General features: G+C 37.9%; 1 protein-coding gene across 4 annotated transcripts in view; it reads left to right on the forward strand.

The window, feature by feature from the left end:
- The window catches only part of PTCHD4 (patched domain containing 4), a 129,879-nt gene that overhangs the window by 58,789 nt on the left and 50,512 nt on the right, over window positions 1-20,578 (forward strand). Inside the window, exon 3 of one of the 4 annotated variants that reach the window (XM_084516307.1) lies at window positions 16,799-16,899. The exons of the other annotated variants lie outside the window; for them this stretch is intronic. Coding sequence (XP_084372433.1) covers window positions 16,799-16,842 — 44 coding nt within the window. The 3' untranslated portion in view covers window positions 16,843-16,899. Of the gene's footprint in view, window positions 1-16,798; window positions 16,900-20,578 lie in introns of those variants that run through there. 4 annotated transcript variants of the gene reach the window in all.

The raw sequence follows: 20,578 nt of genomic DNA on the forward strand, positions 1-20,578 counted from the left end.
AATTGAGACAGTTTGTGAGTTTCTGTTGACTAATAAGCAAGAAACATTCAGGAGCTTAAAGGCAAGAAGTGAATTGAGAGTTAGTGTTTATTGATATGTGATTGAATTTACCAAACCAAGGAGCAGTTTATTAGCATGTTATAGCTCTTAGGTCTTCTTCTACAGGAAAGGATAATTTGGAAAGAGTTTAGATATTTTAGGCACACTCTGAAACATAAAATTATTCAGACAGTAAAAAAGTTAGAATGAAAACCCTGAAGGAGAACAGATAAGATGTAAAATGAACATCATTCTTATGCAAAGTGTAAACTAGACAAAGAGGGAAGAAATAAAGTAACTAATAAAGAATTTAAAAAAAAAAAAAAAAAAAAAAAAAAAGAGAGAAAGAGAAGGAAAAAGAAAGAAACAGACTAAGAAGGAATTGCAAAGAATAAAACATTATCACAAAAACAAAACAAAAACAAAGAAAAAAAAAACACACAAAAACAAACAAACAAAGACAACAGACTGATCAGGGACTTGTTTAAATAAGTTTAAGTCCCTTGGTTTCTGTACTCTGATGTCCACTAAGCCTTGCAGAGCACAAAAGTTTGGTTATATAAATAAATAAATTTAGAAGGCTAAGTTTAAATCCTGAAACACACACCTTTAGTGAGATGAAATAAATAAAGGGTATGCTTCATCTGTCATAGCGTTAGCCATGGTATAGAAGTCTAGAAGTCTGAACTGCTTCCACGAGCTACTCATCATAGATTCCCTTTGCAATGTGTGGGATGAAATATGCATTGTTAGGCCATAATTCATCTGTCTTGTTTTAGAAGCTCTCCTAGACTGAAATGAACTGTGCCCTTAAAACAAGTATTCTCTGATGGAATAAAAAGAATATCTAAACAACTAGCTCAGAGTCAAGTTTGTCAAGATGAACTGCACTCCAGATGTTTTTGTGAAAGACCAAGGAAGTAAATAGGGTCTGTTTTATTCTATGTAGAAACTATAAGTAACAAATACGAAAGATAATTTGTAGCTTAGGTTCCCATTCTTGTACACATTTATGCACCTAATAACCACTGGAAGCAATATCTGTACCCATGCTAGTTATCAAAACTGTGCCACTGTTTGTTCTTTGGCCTGGAAGCCTGCTGGTAGTAACTGACAATATCCATATGTTTTAATTCTCTTAGCCTTCAACATAGAGCAGCCATATCCAAATTGCTGGCTGGGAATGATTCCTGGCACATGATACATCCTAAACTGTCCCTCGGAGCTATCTGTGAGAATGCTACTTGGCCCCAGCCAAACCTGTGCCAGGGACATCTCTGATAATCAGAAATACTACAAATAAATTTGCTGTGTTCATTCCAGTTTAATCTACTAATATAGATGTACCCACTGTAATTTGTAACACAGCTTTAAGAATTTAAGCTTCAGTATCTGGACCAAGCTTTAGCAGAAACAGTGGCACAAAACATAATTCAATATATGATGGATCCAGTTACTAGTTATCTTGTCTCTATTTTCAATAAAATATAAAAGATTTAGAAGCTAAGACAGAAAGTGATAATAAAGTAAAAATGAATGACAGCTGGTTCTGATAAAGGGGAATATTTGCTGGGTAACTTCAGAATATATGACTATAAAAGATACAATCTATGGGAAATGGACATTAAACTGATCACTGGCAAGTCAGAGCAGATCAAAAGAAGAGAAAATGACTACACAGTTTCTTTCTGATCACTGTATATAATGACCCAATGCAATCACAGCAATGTATAGCTAAAATTACAGCTTATCTTTTAAGTCGATAAAAGGATAAATCTGGAGTTCCATAAAATTGTGTATTTGTAGATGAGTAGTAAGTAGCCCAGTATGACTTTGGGGATATCCTGACAAATCACACTGATCTCAGTGGGAATCAGTGGAATAAGAATTTCACCAACCATAACAATAACAAAATATCTAGACAATCGTGAAAATAAAGGCTTTCAAAAAGTGTGCCAAGGTGAGTAAAAGCCAACTTGTTTTCCTGGAGTACAGCAAACAAAACCTGGATGATTATCACCAGGCTTTGCCTAACATCATCATAAGTTCAACTGGTATTGCAAAAGATAAGCTTCACCTAAAGGGGAATTATATTACAATTAAAAAAAAAAAAAAAAAAAAAAAAAGTACAGAAATATATCTGAAACATCAATGGACACTTATGTTTAGAAACCAGATTTCATCGCTAGTAAACAAAGCATAGTCACTAGAGCTTTTCAGCTGATCAAGTACAGTTGTCTGCTTCAAGATATGCTGTATATTTTTCTAAATCTCACTGGCTATGAAGAGGTTAAGGTTTCCACTAACCATGAGGAGTTTATTAATACTTTTTTCACAGGTTCATGCCTACACTGATACCTAAATTTAGGTACCTGAATTTAGATTTGAATTCTCTCCTCTTCCTGTTGGTGTCAGAATCAACAAATTCCTCTTTCAAGACCCTATTCAATTTTCTAGGGGTATAAATCCTGTCAGATGTTTTTGTATATCTTGTATATTGTAGCAGTGGACATCAACATTTAGACAACTGAATTAAGCCCCTAGTGATTTTGGGTAACCATATACTGACTGTTAAGTAAGATAAATATCTCCAAGCCAGCAGAGACTGATAAGGTTTATTCTGCAAAAGTTCAAGGAACTATCTGAAATGATCTTGTAATATTTAGCAATTATTCCCTCAAAACTTGTGTAGGCCAGGACAGGCACCAGAGGATGGAAGAAGGGCAGACATAATACTTATCTTTGAATAGCAGGGGAAAAAAAATAAATCCAAAAAGTTATAGATCAGGCAACCTAACAGTGAAAGTCACAAAGATAGAGGAAAAGATAGCTGAGCAGTCACTTTGCAAACGCTGGAAGAATAATGAGGTGATAACAGCTAATGTATTTGTACTTATTTGTAACAGGTCACATCCAACCACTCTGATATCCTTTCATGATGCAGTAACTAAAAAGAGAAAGCAGTACAGGCAATATGCATTGACTTTGTAAGGTTCTCCACACCTTCCCAAACAACATTCACATAAGTAAACTAGGGGGATATGGCCTAGGTTAGAATGTTGTGTTTGGTGGGTTGGGCAAACAGCTGGTTAGAAAACAGAGTGCATTTGAGGTAGGGCCCCAGAAGAATTGCTTTGTGGGCAGCATTCTAATTCATGATTTACCACACAGACTCGACAGTGTCTATATACAATTTGAAGATTGCAAGCTAGGTGGAGTAGTCAGCAGTTTGGCTTCCTTACCTCTTGAAGATATTATGATGAAATAGAGTTTACATTAAAAGTAATTTGGAAATAATACCTATTTCAGGCTCTTACACATGGATGTTTTTCCTTTAGTTGTAGAAACATAAAATTTAATGTGAAGAGGGAACATAAAATGATTTATTTTAGTGATTTTTGTATTTATTTTCATGTTGCCATACATAACAGATCCCTAGTCTCTCTTCATGTGCTTTTTATGTCTTGTATGTGGCAAATGACTCTATTTGATGTGTGGTACCTTTCCTATGAAAATGGCATAATTGATTGGCATTCTGCAGTAATTGTCCTACCTTGGCAAACACGATAGAAAGCATATATGCCAGAATTTGTGATAGAAGTATTGCCACCATGAGAAATTACTCATGTTCTTGAGGGATTCCCCAAGGGAATCACAGTTCTACAGCTGTGTATATCATGGTCAATATTTCTCAGTTAATCACATTCCACATTGATGCCATCAGCCTTGTTTCCCCAATACTTACACTGGAATTCAGAATGCCATTGGCTTAAACACAGTTAAGCTACACTGATGTAAAAGAGAGAGATAGCAGGTTTTCTGAGTTAGAGAAACAACATTAAACTCAAAGGTCCTTTTAAAGTGAAAAGCAGAGCACTCAGTAAAATTGTTTATAAAGGTCCAAAAGTCCAATTAAGATTTAATATAAAAATTATTGACTAGTATTTCTGAAAACTCAAGGCTTTATTCTTAATCCTTTTCTGCTTAAGATGTAGCAATGTAAATGTCTACAATGTTCAACTTTTTCTTTTGCTTCTATCATGGTGAACTTTTCAGTATGGACCCCTAATCACAATATTTCATTACATGGAACCTTAAATGAATTATAAGTTTTCAGGAAAGAACTCAGCAGTTGAAAAGATGTATAAATATTAAAAAATGGACTATAGCTTGGTGCACTCATCTTTCTCAGAATATAGATTGTCAGTAGTTTTACAGCCTTCGGTTTAAAATAGTTCTCAGGAAAACTGGTAGGGTGATATTTGTGAAGTTGAGCATAAATCAAATTACAAAAGTTTCAAAGGGAAAAGTGAAAAATGGTTAGATGTTTACACGTGCAGACAGGCTTGTAGAGGGATTTTTAAAAATGCCCTTGACATAGATGGAAAAATAACTTAGATGTCAGTCAGTTTGGAAATCTACATTCATTTTCGATTGCTTTTTTAATGTAGTGAGTGCCTAAAAGCTCCATATTATTGCACCAAAAGTTATCAGTTTGAAAATTAGATTTCTAGACTCTCTCAATAGTTTGTGATGTGGGGTGGGTGTCCCCACAGGACTATCCATCCACCTATTTTAAGATTCAATTAATCATTTGTTTTGTCTCAAGAGGAAACCCAGGTGCCTAACTTAGACTTGGTGTCTTTGAAAAGCAAATGAGAAATACTAGGGTTTACCATGTACAATCTCGCCGAAAAAACATCTGGGAGTTGGAGCTGAAGGAACATCAGGCTGGTTGTTTCCCATTTAAATTAATTATGGGCTGAAAAATGAATGTGAATAAGCTAAGCCTTCAAGATGTCAGTCTAGGACCACATGTTAAGATCTCTAAAACTGATGTGAAAGTCAGTGTTTATTAAGGCATTACAGAAATGGCAAGGTTCCTTTTAGAGTCCTCTAAATCATGTGAAGGATTTTCTATAGGAGAATTTCTTGATAGATTTGTAAAATTCTGGTGTAAGATGGGGAGTATCAATCTGAAAGACTTACATCTAGCTCTCCTTCCATTTCTTGACAAAATCCTGATGGAAAAAAAAATACTTTTTCATTAAATATTTAATTTGGCCAGAATCAAAGCACATTTTTAGACCCTTGAAAGCAAAACAAAACAAAGCAAACAAACAAACAAGCTATTAGCAAATGATGAAGCAAATGATTAGCAAATGATCCCCTTCCTGCCAATAGATCAAATGGTAAAGCACCTGCACTTACTCTACCAGATCCAGAGTTTGTTCCCTGACAGCACCAGTGTCCACTTACATCACAATCTTCAAATCACCAGGCAACGGGAGAACTGGGGTTGAGAAAGATAGAAAACAGAAGTAAATATAATTACTACAATTTGGTTGGTTACCTCAAAGAAAGAGGATTGAAAGTTTTCCTATCAGGATTCCTCATTTGTTCCAAATCTGTTCTCAAATAAGCCTAAAGCAATTTGGTTAGCACTCTTATGGAAGCTGAATACTTACAAACAAGGCTTTTTGACCTGTTTGTCAAAAGCAATTGAAAAAGATCTCTCTATCACCTGTGCTAAAAGAGAGAAAAAAAAAAAAAAAAAAAAAAAGAGAGAGGGGCCAATACTGAGAATGGTGAAACATTTCATTTTCTGTTCTACTCAGTTCATGAAAGCCCAGGAAGCAGAGAGGAGATATATGGGCACATCCTGCCTTCATCTGGGCTGCTGACAAGTTTGCTTGGACACAAACTGCCCATTCTGCTGTTTCAGAAGTAATAAAATCTGCCAGCATCGTACAGCTAGTGCCAAAGGCAAAGAGGAGTTTTCTGCAGAAGGGGTTACAGAAAAATTATTTGATGACAGGCTTCTTGGCAGTTTGCAACCATAACATTTGTATGATGTGCTGATGCCATGGTTTTATTCCCTGCTAATTAGATATTGCTCTCTTTACTGTGCAAGGGCATCTTTTCTAGCTATTGTTGGTATGGAGATGGCAGACCTCCATACAGTAATAACTCAAGACTACAACAGCTTTCATTTCATATAAGCACATATTTTATAAGGTCTCAGAATACTCCCCAGAAACAAACTCAGCACAACAGCCAAAATATGTCAATCTGCCTGACCACCTCATGGTGTAGAAATCAAGCTTTGCAAGCCTCCTCCTTGGCCTCCGTACAAATTCATACCTCACCAAACAAGCCTAAGAGATTCCTGAGACAATCTCGATCTTTATTTGCACAGACCTAGGCTCATCCCACCCGACATAACTGTGTTGTCTACATTTGGAGCTCTGTCTCTCTGAGCCCCCATAAGTTAGTAGAAGGAGGCAGACATCTGTAGATCTCCAGAATGTCAATCTGGATTGTTCTCTCTCTGTCTCTCTGGCTACAGAGGGAGCATAGGTTGATTAGACACCTTAGAGAAATACCTAAAGTTACGTAGGAAAGAGAGTGAAACCAACTCAAAGCAAGTGATCTCCTCAAGGTATCTAAGTGTCCTTCAGATGTCCTTCAGATGACTTTCAGGCTGCACCTATACCAGTAACATCACAGTGCCACAAGGCAAGCAGGACATTGGATCCCCTTTCTCTGTATGGTTGCAGAGTCCTTGACGTGCTCACAGTTTCCTAAGCAATTCTCCAACAAATCAGAAGTCAGGAACTCTTTAGAGCCAGCCATTCTGTTTCAGAAGTATAGTATTAAAGCTGTGACCAGAGCCTGCTGCTGGCCTCCAGACCAGGGAATGGTCCCTACCTTCATTTCTTTACCAATATAAATACAGTCGTATTGATTGGATTGAACTATGGAGACTGACTGGAGGAGTAAAGAAGGGAAGACTACAAATACTCAGAAGTCTATAGTTTGGAAAGTTAGGCGAAATACACACTAGCTTGGAAAGATGTGCTCTGCTGTGGAGCAGTTTTCAGGAAGGTGAGTTGATAACTGCTGCATTGGTACATCACAGCATGAGGCACATCAGAACAGCTTCGTATCACTACAAACGGAAATAGTTGTGACCATGCCCCCCTGTGTGTGGAAGCAAGGAGCAATCTGCAATGCCAGGCAGCTGGTGAGCAGCACAGAGAGCAGAGCAGACTGCGTACCTCTGCAACAGCTGTCTGCATGAAGTGACAGCAGGGGCTAACCCTCCTGCACTGTAGGACAGCCTCAATCCAGAGCGGTCAGTAATGGAGAGGGACCAGAAATCTGCCCTAATGTATCCCACTCCTCCATGATTGTAGGCTCTATTTCTCAATAGATTTGTGTCTGTGGTTCTTGTGACTAACTAGCATGTAAATGCATCCTTCTTCATGTCCCCAACATGTTTATCCCTGCCCCCATGCTGCCAGGTGAGCTCCACACCTTCTCACCATACTGCTAAGCATCCTTGTGCACTATCTTCCCCAAGTACTTTCTATTCTCCACCTTCTCCCACAGTACTCCCAAAGTCTTCCTAGGTCCCTTATGCACTCATGTGAAAACAACACCAGCTCTTTGTCTTATCCCTTACTTTTTCTCCATACCATCAGCTTCAGACATGTTCTTAATTTTTATAAATACATTCTTCCATAAATATCACAATTATGTCCCTTCCACATGCATCCTGCAAGGGTAGGCAACTCTTCTTTCACCCCTAAAGAAAAGAGGGAAGCAGAAATGAGGAGCCTGGGGGAGAAGAGTAAGTCAGCCCCACTACGTCATGCTCAGGAGGTGACCTACCCCATTGTAGCTTGTGCCTGTCACATGCGGAGCTTAACACAGCTCTTCCAGGTCATGGTCGTTTCCAGCATGAGCTGTTTTCCCATGTCACCAGGAATGGCAGGACTGGTTGCAGCACCAAAATTAGCAATGTGTTGACTCCAGCTGTTTCAATATTGTTTCAATATGTTGTTTATCCTCAGAATACCTCCCAAGTATGCTGCTCCAAAACCCGTCTTTAGTCCACAAGCCTCTTTCTCTCTATCTGTGATGTGGGGCATCACCTAGGATAGATGTGGTTGATTTAGAGAAATGCATGTGTGACTGTCATGGCAGCTTGGGCTTGCTGGCCAGTTGTCAGGTATTAAGGGTTAGAGGAAATACAGAAAAGTTCCTTTGCTGCTCTGTCCTGCAAGGAGATACTGAGGAAATCTGTAGTTTCTTCTCAGTTCCTGGTTCTTAAGAGATTCACAGCAATTTGACAACTCTCATGGAACTAAATTTGAAAGCAAGAATTGAGAATGTGGAAAAGAAAAACAGTAATGTAAGTCTCTGTTATTGAGAACAATATCCTATAAAATTAATTAGCTCTTTATATGTGTTCTGTGTGCTGGCTGAAATCATAGCAGTTGAGGTAAAGTGGTTTGGTTTACTGCTTAACCGACATTCAGCAAAAAAAATAGATATATTAAAAGACAGAGACCTCTTATGTTTCGTAGACAACTTTTAAGACAGTAGAGTCTTTAATTAGAAAGGTGATAATTCTGGTTCACTGGAACTTTTCCAGAAGCATGAGAAGTGCTTCCAAACCAGCTGAACTGCCTAGAAAAAAAAAGAAAAAGAAAAAAAAAAAACGTTTAACACAGGGGAAGTTTTGTAGCAGAATTCACCTTGAAATTGTCTTTAAACTTTTTGAGACAAGCGAAGGTGAAGAGAAGATGGAAGAAAAAAAGCAGAGCATAAAAATCTTCATTTTGTTCAGCTGAGTGTCAGGATTATTGTACAGGACACCAAAAACTGGAGCTGTTAGAAGATTCACTGCAAACCCTGAGAAAATGGTAAGGGGTAGCAGGACTCTGGTGCTAGTCCTGCAGAGCTCTATATATAGCGAGAGCATGGTTACATGATATTCTTGCCTTCCCATTTAATATATACATATATAAAATACATATTTAATAAAGAAATTACATCTGCAAGAAAAACATCATATCTAAAAGGAAGTTCAAAGATGCAGATTACATAGGATTATTTTTTTTCTAGGGATAAATGTTTGTTTTAATAACTTTCTACTTTTCTTGAAAACTACACTTTGGAAGACACAGGGTACATCTTACAGACCTCCACTGTTGTTACAAGAGAACAAGCTTTAATACTTCTTGCTGTTATGCTTTTTACTTTTGCCCTAGTGCTCTGGTTTCTATTCAGCACTCTTTTAAACTTGTGCAGTACAGTCAGAGCCTTATGAATGAGAACAGCAATCATTTATCAGCTCAAGAGATATAGACTAAAACTGCACAAATTTCTGACTCAGTCTTGTAATGATAACTTATGACAATATGTGAAATCACTTTTAGTTCTTTAAAACTGGAGGGAAACAGCAATTTGCAATGTCATAGTTTGGATGAATGGGCAACATTCTCAGAAGCAATCATCTAAAATCAACTGATATATAGGTTTCTGTAGGAGGCAAACATTCTTGAAATGTCTTTTTAAAACAAAACATAATTTTGGATTCTGTTCCACATTTAAATTGCAGTGATTTATATAAATAGTTCATTCATTTTATATTTATTGTTATTTGCCTAAGTAAATTCAGTGCACTGAGAACATGTTGTGAAGTGCTACTCACAAAGCTTTGCTGACATAAAAGTAATATAAAGAGAAGTATGCCGTGAGATCAGTGATTCACTGAGAATAGTCAGCACCCTGCTTCTTGTATAGAAGAATCAAAAGCAGAAAGATTGAAGGAGCTGCATCTAGCGGTTTCTTCGTTTTCCTTTCACAGCACTGGGATTTTTACAGGGAGTAATGTCCTCTTTGTTAGACTTTTTAGAGAAGGAAAAGAGGCAGAGATCATGCCCTCAATCCCTATTAGCATGCAAAACTTGTCTGTTTCTTAATGGCAGAAGAAATTAACAAATACACACAGTAATCTGCGAGGTAGGAATGACAGAATATTTTAGTGTCTGGTCCTAAAGCTGGCATTACTGATGTACTATTGTGTCAGTTATCCTATAAGGTGAGGCAGTCTCTCTCCCTCCCACCAGTGCTTTCAACTTTTCAAGTTAGTGCTTTCAGCCATCTCCACAAAAGAACAATAATCTATATTAGCATACTGTGCTTTCTCCCATTTCCACAAAGGGATTAAGACTCCTCACCCAAGTTTATAAGTATAAATATGAAAGTTACATATATTAACTGGACCAGGAAATTCAGCATCTACAGGGTTCTTGTGCATGCACAGTTGACAGACCAGCATCACTCTTTCGCTAAAGCCTCTATTGAAGAGGACCAGGGCAGTAATTCTCTATTTTGTATTAAATAGTTAGATCCCTGGCATGATTTTGTTCTCTCCAGGGCACTTTCCCAAATAATTCCCAGGTGCAAAGCAGGATTTAAATGTGACTATTCTATTTTGGAAGCTGAAGATGAATAATGCCATGAAGATGCTTAGACTGAATGAGTTGGCTTTGGTGACAGAGTTTTAACCCTAGAAATGTTTAATTAATTAGAATGGATGTAGAATCTTCAATGACTGCTGTAAAGACATACGTACAATGAAAAAATTCATCAGAGGAGGTATTCCCTCTCCAGTCCTTCTTCCACTCTATTCCCCCTTGATATAATAGCAAAGTAAATGTTCAAACTAATCTCATGTTCAAAATTATTTGCACCTAAAATTATAGATATCAAAAAAATAATGTAGAAAAAATGGGCAGCTAAACCAGCAGGTTCATTGCTGTTGGTAGCCGCAGCAGAAAGGACCCCCCAGAAAAACAGAAATAGTTTTCATATATCACTTTAGGACTACATTGAGTGTTGCCAGCATGATACTTAAGTGAAAAGCTTAATTATACCCCACTGGGACAGACTGCTAAAGGTCAGGTTTCAGCTACATTAACGAGCAGCTAAAAGCTGCTAACTGGAAAAGGCTTTTTTAAGTCCTGCACAAGCCAGTGCTCTCATATTTTTAATGCCAACACCGGGTATATCAGATGTCTGTGGGAGCTTTGCCATGAAATGAAAGCTCATCTTGTGTTTTATTTACAGACATTTCACCAGGTTTTATGAGAAGCAGCTTGGAGATGAGGCCATGCACCACAAAACTGGGAAAGAGCTGGTGGGTTTAATTCCAGCTCTGTGCAGGACCTCTGGGCAGAGATTTGGGCGTGAAGTCAGACCCTAGCAGGGAAAGAGACTGTTGTCAGTGTCAGCCTTGCCTCTTGAAAAGGCTGAAGAGCACCATAGGAAGGCATTGAGAGCTTGTGCAAAAAGCATCATCATCTGCTATTTTCAAAATTGGGAAAGCAACATAGTTTAACGGATGCCTGTTGGTTTGTATGGTTTATTTTTTCTGTACTTTGCTTTACCAAGATATGAATCTCCCAAATACAGTATATGCATATTATTGATTGATACTAGGATTTAAGCATATAAATTGTAATACAAGTTCTGTGATACATGACAATTGCCAGGCCTGGTCAACTCTATGCACATGGATGGATCCTGGTGGTATTTTAAAACTAGATTTCTTTTTGTATCAATTATCCTGCTGTAAAATTAGGGTGACACCTCTAACAAATTCATAAGGTCATGATATTCATTAATGTATGTAGTGCATGTGGGAATTGATGCACCCACCACTATACCACTGTATCAATCTATAGCAAATGAATCAATTTGTAATCAGTGCTATGTTCAAATGGAGAGGGAAAATAAAGCTTGAGGCTGTGTAGTGAATGTGATAACTTACATCAGCTCAAAGACAGGTTTCTAAATGGCATTAAAATAAAACTAAAATTAGTAAAGCCAAAACTTAGGGGATATAAGACACCAGAATTGTGGGCAGGAAGTGTTGCACAGCTTTAATTTATTCTTCACATGCATAGGATATTAATGTGGGCAGCATTAAAATAAGAATACACATAGGGACAAAAGAGCATTTGGATTGGTTCAAGCTGAAGGGTCTATCTAGTTCAGCATCCTCTATCTCATAGTATCCAATAGCAAGTGCTTAAAAATGGGGGTATCAACAAGTCAAGCATAATTACTCCCTCAGGCTCCACTTGCTTCCTGGTTCACTGGCTTTCAGAGCCAGATCTGTTGTCTCTGACTTTAATGACCCTTTTAATGCAGTTTTCCTCTAGGAAAGTATGCAAGTCCTCTTAACCTCATGACCGGCCCATGTTACACAGTGTTACAGGTTTTAAAACAATTTTTATATGTGTTTAGCTGAGAGTCGTGGAGCAGCCAGAATAGCATCCATATGTTGCAGCTGTATTTTTTTCAATAGAGTTACATACAAGGAGCAGGATTTTAACCCAGTCATTTGGATGAGTCATTTCTTCACTCTGCTTCATTTTGCTTTTCATTCTTTGTCTAGCAATGTAGAGAGTGAGTTCTTAGGTCCGGGAATGGGATCTTGCCCACGCAAAGGTATACTGAGGACCATTATAACCATCCTGCACTCCATTTGAAAAAATACCTATATCACAGCATCCCATGGCACTGATGTTTGATTCCTGGTATTTAAGTAACCTACAGATCCTGGATCTACATCCTGTGATACCCAAGGTAAATTCATAAGGGCAAACTGGAAATATGGCAGAGGGTTTCTTCCCAAATACTGGCTCAGCAGAGCAGCCTTCCTCCACATTCTTGTGAAATGAAGAACCTGGGTTTGGCTGGTGGGGAACAGAAAGGGAGATTTAATTCCTCTCTTTTGAACTGCTGAGTCAGTCCTCTGTATTTCTTTCACACCCAGCAGACAGAAGGAAAAGGCTAGCAGTGCCTCCTGCTCTGCCTTCCCAACTCTTTTCTGAAGTAAATAAATGTCAGCAAATTCTGCCCTCAGAGCATTGTTAAAAATATCACCCTAGCAGCAGATGGGTTTGTTCACTTCAGTCTGGAGCTCTCTCTTCATTGTAGAAGAGGTGTGTTCTTACATCAGGATAAGGAGTTTAGATGGAAAACTTAAGTGGCTGAGTGAAGAGCAGGCATGCGATATGCTGCACCACAGTGTCACCAGCTGGAGCAATTTTCAGGCAGAAATTATCAGAGAAGGAATGTATTTGACCTGCACTACTTACTGAGATAAAAGTTAGCCCTGCTTTTCTCAGCTAGAACCTGGCCCTGGGATAGCAATTGAAAATGAGCTATTCCAGCCAAGATGCAGTACTTGCACTCTTTAGCACAACTATGAACCAAGATAGCCACAGGAACAGAGCTTCAGCCAGACTAAAATGATGGTGCCCCATTAGGCTGTGGGGATGTATGAGAAATATTCTCTATCAGACTCTCTGTATCCCTTTCAAAGGGAGATAAATTCACACAAAACTTTGTCCAGGACAGCTTCCAGCTGTTCAAGCAAATGGATGGTCCTATCCTGATTCTTTGAAGAATCCACAACTACTCTCCCATGTGAGTAATTAACAAGTAATTAAACTCATTGTGTCTATAATAATTCAAGTTTAGCACTTTTGTATGCAAGAAGCCACACTAGATCAGAGCACTTTCATTTCTGAAGAATCACTGGTACCTCATTCATCTGATTTTCTTTTGGTTGTTGTTAGTCAAAAATCTAGCTGATAAACAAAACTGCTCAGTGTCAAAAATCCATCCTATTCTTTTAGCATAAATTAGTGTATAATAAACTCATTAATAGCTTGATCTAAATGCATTCTCTTGTCTTCTGTATGTCACTTAAACCTATATCAACAAATGACAGTTTCCATATGTGCAGTCTTTGTTTACAATGTTTGTTAACAGGCTTCGATGAGAAAAAGATAGAAGCATTTTAATTCATTGCTAAGCACAGCAGAGAACTAAGTGGGATTCCAAGTTTATATACGATTTGTAAGCAGCATATATAAGCTCAAACGTAAATCTCAGTAAATGAGATTTGCAGTCTGCTGACTAATCACATCTGTTGAAATCTCAACTGAATGTTCAGCTCTGTTTCAATGCATGAGATGGGGGAGTTGCTATTAAATATTTCACTTTCAAAAAGAAGAAGAGGAGCTTCTAAGCAAGAAAAATTGTAAAATTTGACCTTATAACAAACTGTAGAAAGCAAAATCTTGAATACAAATTGGTGACAACATGGTTCATTTAGAAATGTGTTTAGGTCTGAACTAGCAGGTCTTTGGCTCATTTCCAGAGCTCAGCCCTGAGCTTCTACACAGTGCTGCTTGAGGTGAAGCTCTAGAAAGGCCTTTTCAATACGGAAGATCACAAATTGGATAAGATTTAAAATCCAAGATGCCAAATTCAGGTAAGAATTAATTACTCTTATTCAGATCAAGATCAAGGTCCTGTTATGCTGGTCTCTATATAAGCAGCCTTAACAGAGTTTGCTTTGGAGAGTCCAAAGTATGAGAAATAGAAACTGATAAAAGATTGAGGATGTGGAGAAGGGGTATGATATCTAAGTAAATGATCACTGTGTGCTTTCACTCAGATAGACATAAGCTGGCTGCTTATGTCTGGGATTCTTCATTTTGATGTAGATGGGAAAGGGTAGACTGATGGGGATGGCAAGGACTTTGGAGCTGATTAGTTGAAGGTAGCATGCAGAAGAAGACTAAAAGAACAAATGAAGCATCAGTTTTTGTCTGTGTTTCCAAAAGATTGGTACTGATGTACTTTACAGATTGGCATTCCTCGGGATCTTAGAAGGCAAATTAGCAAAAAGACTTGCTATGACTGGTACATCATTAGGTTATTTTCTTCTACAGAATATGCTGCTGCATAGACTTCCTTCTGCAATGGAAGGATTAAAGAAAGCAAGATGAAGACAGAAAATATGATTAATATCACATAATTTTAGCAGTCTAAAATCAGGTTCATAATCTAAATCTTTTAACCAACAGACATTTTCATTTCAAAAGTCGCTGCTTATATGTAATCTTGGGCTAAAGCAGTCACCATCTCCTGTTATGGTCACTTCACAGATACCATCTACTGCAGCTCTGGCTTTGATGAAGAAGTTTGCAATAGTTTGTGGGAGCAGTTATAGGCTGATACTGCTTTGTTCTGAAAGGCCAGTATATAGCAAACACCAGCCAGAATCAAGTGTTTCCTCTTTCCTTATTGCTTTTTAGCCTCAAACATTCATAGTGAATATAGCTGATATTTGTCGGTCTCCACTGAAATACCTATGAGGAAACAAACTCTTTTATGTTCTGGTCTCAGCAGCAATTCCCAGGATTTTTTTAAAGGCTTTTAGAAGTGCTCATCTGAAATGAAATAAATTCAGTCACATGGAGCACACATCAAGGCATCAGTCATAGTCTTAATGTTTAATTGAAATGACCCAAGATGCACAACAGGATTGCAGCTGTTTTTTTGAAGTGGTTCACAATGCAAAGGGGATGCACCACCACTGGGAGGTGGGAGGTACTAATGTGTGCAAGCCTGCAAAGTGGTCATTCACTAGCAGAAATACTTTAAGGAATTCAGAATATCCATTAGGCATCACTGACTTCATTTATGATATTACTAATAGTTTCAAATGCATTTGCTGTTTCTGTTGAAAGTGCTAAAATCTAGGAATACCAACACTCTTGTGTAGCACGAGAGATTTCCCTGAGGTCCTTGTTGCTGAAGATGCATGGCTCAGCTAGCTGAGATTTCACTGCACTTGCTTAAACACTCCTGTTATTGAACCCAGCTCTGTAAATTAGCCAATTTATTATGATAGGGATGTGTCATTTAAAATAACAATTCATCTCTGTGTACTTTTCAAGAGGAAAAGACACAGCAGGGTATGAAGTCCTCTGTCAGCATGTCTGCATGAATCTGGTTAGCTCAAATGGGAGAAAAAATGCATATGCCATGGCATCACAAGGAGAATATACATAGAAATGATTTAATTTTTCTGTTTAGATGTTTTTTTTTAATATCATAAAGTGCTATGTCCAGATGAAAATCTTATGTTTAGAGAAAACAAAATTTCTGCAGGAGACTCATCAGCAGATCTTGACTGGACTTTAATTGTTGTTGTAAGCTCAACGACATCCAGAAGATACTATAATAGCACTGATAACCAATTTGGCTCAAGAAATCTTTGGGAAATGCTAGTGAGTGGAGGACATTGCTTCCACAGCTATATCCTTAATCCACAAAATCTAAACCATTCCAGGTGTCTTAAAGGTAGGATGAGAACCTACTTCACTTCTCTCATTGAGATACTGGACTGAGACAGAAACATTAACCACTGAAACATTAACCACTGTGTGAGAGGTTTAGTACCTCACCTGTCTTAGGGGGTCAGACCCCCCTAGTTACCCAAGTTGCCACTGAGGAAGCACACAAGCAAAAAGTAAATAGAGAATGTATAGCCAGCAATCCAACTGTGTTCAATTACAATTCAATTATTTTAGAGTATAATAAGAGAAATAAAAAGAAAAACATGCTTTTATCCAACATATATTTTATATTACTTCCACAAAGTACACTACCTTTTTCTTATCCTTAATCAAGCTGCAAATTTCTTTACTCAGCCTCACGGCCAAGTTTTAAGTTCTTGCGCAGATGCATTGCCCTGGGATTTACTTTCATGGAAGAGGATCTAAATTAAGGTACACATTTCCTCATCTATCCTCATGGTGCCTGAGGTCTCACCAAGTTTCAGATCCTTCTTGTCTTCTGCACCAGGGACCCCATGGATTTATTTACTCTCCTTAAAGAAGTAGATTAATCATCCTTTATATTCTTTCTTCCCTTCTAACGGTCCTTGGCCATGGAAAGTACAAACAGTTCCTCTTCAGATGATCAAGCAAGTCTGCAAATTAGTGTCCCAGTATCTGGCTAAACTACATAAAAATAATCAAGCTGCACATCAGAGTGAGGGTCAGCTCATGTACTTAAATTTATATTGCAGGTAAATTTGAAATGTCATTGTCAAACTTTACACCTGAAAATTAATACAGTGGAAGATGTCTGATGGATAGCTGACATAGAAGAAAGAAGCCATGTTGGGATGGTGATGTGATCACAGCTTTTGACTTTGGTTTTGAGAAAGCTGGTATTTCACAGTATTAACAATGAATATTTTCTCAACAGGCACCAGCTGAGTTCTTTCTTAAAAATATGATTTTTGTTAAAATTATATGTAGCCTTTTATGTGGATGCAAATAAAATTATATCAATTCCTTGCTCAACTGAGTACCTTAATTAACAATTATCACTCTGTGATCAGTTTGCTTAACTTCTTTATGCCTCAGATTTCAAAATGAAAGTAGGGGTACTAATATTAGTGATTAGGCAGAAGAACAAATTAATCCTACATACATTGCACTGTGCTGAAATTAGAAAAAAAAAAAAAAAAAAGTGATTATGTGAGCCTAAGCTATCTAAAAAGGGGACATATTTTGAAATAAATAGTCCTGGATAAATTCATAGCTTTATAAAGTTTAAAGCTAGAACAGAGCATTAATTCACAGACTCACCTTCCGAATACTGCAGGCTTAACAGTCTATTTCACCCAAATAGATGATGTGGTCTTAAAACATTTAATTACACAGAGATTAGGTCATGTCAATATACTACTAATGGCCATGGCCCCCACTATCATGAGGCATTGATTAGATAAAACAAGCCCAGTTGTTCCAGAAGATGAATTGGGCTCTCTTATGTTAAGGAAGGAAAAAGTCTCTATATACCCTGGTTGTCTACTCCCAGGGAGGAAAAAAAAAAAAAAAAAAAAAAGAGGGATTCCACCCTTAAGAAGTTATAGGTTGTTTTTTCTAGACAAAATAATGGATAATGGAAAGCTCATTTTCGAAAATCAGCAATTAATTTTAGGTTAAAATGTATTTCCTCTCCACTTCAATGATTTCAAAGAAATCAGTCCTTGCTGTCTATATATACATGACAAGATTACGGGTGTGGCTGTTAATTAAAATTGAATGTAATGGTTGAGCATCTTATTGCAACAATGTTGAGTAAAGCTGTGCTATGGTACTCGCTTCTAAAGCTTTTTTTTTTTTTTTTTTCCTCCTGTAGTTTAATGCTGTATGATATTTTTTGTGATTATATTATGGTTTATTCCCAGCAGGCAGCTAAACCCCACACAGCTGCTTGCTCACTCTCCCTGGGTGGAATGGGAGAGAGAATCAGTGTGAGAACTGATGGGCTGAGATAAAGGCAGTTCCCTAGGTAAAGCAAAAGCTATGTGCAAGCAAAAAAAAATAAGGAATTCACTCACTACTTCCTATTGGCAGGCTCAGCCACTTTCCGAAGAACAGGGTTCACCACGTGGAACAGTTTCTTGGGAAGACAAACGCTATCACTATCACTCTGCTTCCCGCCCCCCCCCTCCTTCTTTACCCCAGCTTTTATTGCTGAGTATGATGATACATACTATGGAATATCCCTTTGGCCAGCCTGGGCCAGCTGTTCTGGCTGTGTATCTTCCACCTCCTGGTGCACCCCCAGCCTCCTTGCAGGCAGGGCAGCACGAGGAGCTGAAAGGTCCTTCGCTGTGTGCAAACACTACTCTGCAACAACTAAATCATTGCTGTGTTATCCCCACTATGTTCATCAAAAATCCAAAGCAGAGCATCATACAAGCCTCCATGAAGAAAATTAACTATATCCTAGACAAAACCATGACAGATTAAAAGTCACATTACAGTGCCTATTACAGTTTCCATTTGAAATACAGCATAGGTAAAGTGGATATCACCTATAGGACATGAAACTGTTGGAAAGTGTCCAGAGGAGGGCTACGAAGATGGTGAAAGGCCTGGAGGGGAAGACGTACGAGGAACGGCTGAGGTCACTGGGCCTGTTCAGCCTGGAGAAGAGGAGGCTGAGGGGAGACCTCATCGCAGTCTACAACTTCCTCGTAAGGGGTTGTCAAGAGGCAGGAGACCTTTTCTCCATTAACACTAGTGACAGGACCCGCGGGAATGGGGTTAAGCTGAGGCAGGGGAAATTTAGGCTGGATGTCAGGAGGGGGTTCTTCACAGAGAGGGTGGTTGCACACTGGAACAGGCTCCCCAGGGAAGTGGTCACTGCACCGAGCCTGTCTGAATTTAAGAAGAGATTGGACTGTGAACTTAGGCACATGGTCTGAACTTTTGGGTAGACCTGTGCGGTGTCGAGAGTTGGACTTGATGATCCTTAAGGGTCCCTTCCAACTCAGGATATTCTATGATTCTATGATTCTATGATTCTATAGAAGCAAACTCTTCCTTGTGCCTTGATTCAAAAGAGCACGCAGTCATGCTCATCCTCCTTTGTAGAAAGTTTACAAAAACTGGCAGAACGCTGCACCTCCTTTTAGCAGTTCTAGTGGCTTCATACTGGGGTCTTGGTGGATATTATGATGAATGATAAATTCAGATGAAATTCCTACCCCAAGAAGTTGACAGTTTGTGGCAGAAGCAAGATGAATGCTGAAAAGTCATGTGAAGAAAACACTGAAGAAAGGCTGGTTTTCATGCTAAGGTACTTTGAAGTATCTTAACCAAAGTTAGGCACTTCATTATCTTAAGTCAAAGCAGAAATGTAAGAGACCTCAGGATTCACCTCACGGTACTAACAAGGGATATACATAGCACCTGCATTGACATTTCTTAATCTTTTTTTTTTTTTTTTAGAACACTTTGTCACTTTGTGACCTTCTTAAATAGCGTGTTCCAGTTTTTAATAAACCTTAGAGAGAGGAAGATTTGTTTTTCTAATATGTAACCTAAATGTTTTTTTTTTTTCCCTTCCTTTTATTTATTTATTTTTTTTTTTCTGCAAATGAAGCTGATGTTTCCTTGTCCTTCTCCTTGTGGAAATGAGAAATGATTGATAGCTGTCTTCTTTATAATAACTTTTTCATGCTGAATGTTATTGAGTGTCCAGCCATGTTCTAGTCTGTAAGGGGAAAAAAAAAAAAAAAAAAGGACAATTAATTCAGTATTTTTTTGTGCTTTCTGTATTCCACAAACAGGTTATCATCTATTGGTTTTATTCCCCAAGGTATTCACATCAATTTTTCCCTTTTTTTTTTTTTTTTTAATAAAAAATAAATATGATACCCCATTTCAAAAAAGTGCTCCAGCTTATGCCTCCATCATGCAAAAGTAAAAAATAATAGTAATAATATTGCCTTCAAAATCTTGTATGGTATTTCTGTTAATACCATCTAGGCTAAGCTTTTTACATGCTGTAAAGGGATATTATTGACTTACTCCCTATTCACTTTGAAGTTCTCCATAGCCTTTGAACAATCTTCCCTTTCACATCTTCTTTACTACTTATACCTTATTAAGTAATTCTTTCATTTGTTTTCCTCACAAAATGTATTGCTTTGTGTTTATCTACATAAAATTTCATCCACTGACATTCTGAAATTTCTGACCACTTCTCCCAGTTTAAATTCTAATCTTGTTCTGCAGAGGATTTGAATTCCTCCCCACTTTAGCCTCACATGAAAATTTTGCAAGTGTCCATACCAAAAAAGAACTAGGCCAAAATGTCCTTCTGAAATGTCCTTCTGAAAACTGATAGATCATTGGAAACAATTCTTTATGTGCATACTTTCAACCAGATGAATACATGTATATGTTTCCTGTGTCTTCCTCTGAACAGTATCCCCTTAATTTCCTTGTTCAGATACTAAGCACCATAATATTTTAAAACTTCCGAAATCCAAAAGAATGAT

This window comes from Aythya ferina (genome assembly GCF_964211825.1).
Source record: "Aythya ferina genome assembly, chromosome: 3".
Classification (NCBI taxonomy): Eukaryota; Metazoa; Chordata; class Aves; order Anseriformes; family Anatidae; genus Aythya; species Aythya ferina.